This window comes from Colobus angolensis, unplaced genomic scaffold (genome assembly GCF_000951035.1).
Source record: "Colobus angolensis palliatus isolate OR3802 unplaced genomic scaffold, Cang.pa_1.0 Scaffold128, whole genome shotgun sequence".
Taxonomy (NCBI): Eukaryota; Metazoa; Chordata; class Mammalia; order Primates; family Cercopithecidae; genus Colobus; species Colobus angolensis.
Window position 1 is genome coordinate 1,987,980 of NW_012114030.1, and position 2,934 is coordinate 1,990,913.

General features: G+C 49.0%; 1 protein-coding gene across 1 annotated transcript in view; it reads right to left on the minus strand.

Moving 5' to 3' along the window:
* ALDOA (aldolase A, fructose-bisphosphate) overlaps positions 1-2,934 on the minus strand; it is an 18,072-nt gene that overhangs the window by 11,918 nt on the left and 3,220 nt on the right. Inside the window, 2 exon segments of the mRNA XM_011933518.1 lie at positions 168-257; positions 259-278. Of these exon segments, the coding sequence (XP_011788908.1) occupies positions 168-257; positions 259-278 (110 nt within the window).

The following is a 2,934-nucleotide window of genomic DNA, read 5'->3' on the forward strand; positions in this document are numbered from 1 at the left end:
AAAGAAAGAAAGAAAGAGCTATTCTTATCATAGCTTCTTCCCTCAGCAGTGGTTCTTAACCTGGTGTGCATCAGAATCATGTGAGAACTTGTAAAAGATTCACAAACTCTAGCCCCAGCCCAGACCTGAGTGTGGGGCCTAAGATGCCTGGCTTTCAAGTCCCATACCTGTTTCTGACCACATGCAGGGCTAAGCAACCGCTGCTCCAGAGCACGCCATTTCTCACCCTCTGTTGTAATGGCCTAGTTATTTCTCTCTCCATCACCAGAATGGAAGCCCTGCGAGGATGGGGACCTTCTCTGTCTTGTTTCTGCTGAGTCCCCAGGGCCCTAGACAGTGCGTCAATAGTAACTCCATAAATCTTTGGTGAGTGAGTCAATGAATGAACGAATGAATGAGAACCTTGCAACATGCACATGAAAGAAGCAGAGCAGGCCAGGCATGGTGGCTCACGCCTGTAATCCCAGCACTTTATGAGGCCAAGGCGGGTGGATCACGAGGTTAGGAGATCAAGATCATCCTGGCTAACACGATGAAAACCCATCTCTACTAAAAATACAAAAAATTAGCCAGTTGTGGTGGCACACGCCTGTAATCCTAGCTACTCGGGAGGCTGAGACAGAAGAATCGCTTGAACCCAGGAGGCAGAGGTTGAAGTGAGCCAAGATCGCACCACTGCACTGCAGTGTGGGTGACAGAACGAGACTCCTTCTCAAAAAAAAAAAATAACCCACAGAAGCAGAGCAGGCGAGCAGGCAGGTTTCTCCCTCAGTAACGAAGAGAAACCTGGGTTTCTGTTCCGGCTGGTCCAGTCATATAACCTCCAAGTCACTCCAGCCTCCATAAGCCTCAGTGTCTACAGCTGCCACGTGGCAAGACATTTGTAACCTTCCTGGCTGTTATTACAAGGAAACTGAAGAGGGAGGGACTTAAATGTACTTTGTGGAAAGGCAGCTCAAGGACAGAAAGAATCTGCCCCGCCCTCCACCCTGCTAAATCCCTTCCTAGCTCCAGCAGAAACCGGAGAGGATCAGGCCCTGATGTCTCCAGGTTTTAAAGTTCCTGGGGAAGGTGGGAGGGCCCAGTCCATCCTTACAATGCGCCTCACCCATCCTCTCTCCCAACGAGGTGATGAGTCCCTGGCTATTCACTTCAAGTAGACAGAAGGAGTAGGAGGCGGCATCCCCAGGACAGGGGGCCAGAAATCATTTTATAATGGAGCATCTCCTATAAGACAGGAGGTTGTTTTGTTTTGTTTTGTTTTTGAGACGGAGTCTCACTCTGTCACCCAGGCTGGAGTGCAGTGGCATGATCTCAGCTCACTGCAATCTCTACCTCCCGGGTTCAAGCAATTCTCCTGCCTCAGCCTTTCCAGTAGCTGGGATTACAGGCGAGTACCACTATGCCACGACAGGAGTTTTCAGAACCCAAGGTCTCCTCCTTTTGCCCTTCTGCCCCTCAGCTCCAACCCTGGGATCCCTCTCCTGACTGCCCCTGGGAAACCAGAAGCCGATTATCTGAAAAAGTGCTCCTTGCTCCACAATTTACTTCAAAACTGAAAACACGCCAGGGATTAGCACCAGTCATCGTGTGCCTAGGTTATGAATTTGCTTTTATCCTCCCCTTCCGTCCTAGGGAAGGAAGGTCACCACTCCAAGGGCAGGCACTTTGCTGTCTGAATCTCTGAGCCCAAAATAATCATTCCTCAGGAAGGTGGTCAATTACATTTAACATCTTTAAACCCACAAATGCAAACAGACCTATCTGCAAGCCAGGCTTCTCCCCTGAGGATTCTACTTCAGCTAACGCTGTGGAGCTATTTGTGATGCAAGACTCTCCTGCGTAACACTCTGGAGAAGCCACTAAACTTCTCTAAGCCAGCTTACTCCCCGCTGCAGGAGGAGGACAGTAACCCCTATGTGTCTGCATGCACAGGCAGGGATAGGTGGCCAAGTGTGATGTCAGGTTAAAAAGGGCAAGTAGAGGCTGAGCCCGGTGGCTCACATTTGTAATTCCAGCACTTTAGGAGGCCGAGGCAGGCAGATCACCTGAGGTCAGGAGTTGGAGACCAGCCTGACCAACACGGAGAAACCCCGTCTCTACTAACAATACAAAATTAGCCGGGTGTGATGGCACATCGCTGTAATCCCAGCTACTCGGGAGGCTGAGGCAGGAGAATCACTTGAACCCAGCAGGTGGAGATTGCAGTGAGCCGAGATGGCACCATTGCACTCTAGCCTGGGCAACAAGAGCAAGATTCATCTCAAAAAGAAAAAAAAAAAAGGGCAAGTAGAGGCTGGGCATAGGCATGGTGGCTTACACCTGTAATCCCAGTACTTTGGGAGGCTGAGGATGGCGGATCACTTGAGCCCAGAAGTTCAACACCAGCCTGGGAAACATGATGAAACCCCGTCTCTGCGAAAGATATAAACATTAACTGGGTGTGGTGGCATGCACCTGTAGTCTCAGCTACTCAGTAGGCTGAGGCTGAGGTGGGAGGATTGCTTGAGCCCAGGAGGTAGAGGCTGCAGTGAGCTATGATTGCACTACCGGACTCCAGCCTGGGTGACAAAGCAAGATCCTATCTCAAAAAAGGCGGGGGATAGGGGGACAGTAGCAGGTATGATGCAATAACCTACGTGATAGCATCCCATTTTTGCCAAATAATAGTAAAACACAGCAGTGATAGTACTGTATATTAGTATATAAGAGAGAACATATAAAGCAGCAACTTTGGGATAGAGAGCAGGTTTGTAAAGTGATTGGTACTTTCCATGTATTTCTATACGTATACTTTGTAAATAATACTTTCTGTAATCAGAAAAAACATATAGGTTTTAAAAAATACCCAGCTCTCCAGGAGTTCAAGGCTGCAATGAGCTGTGATTATGCCACTGCACTCTAGCCTGGGTGACAGACCAAGACTCTATCTCT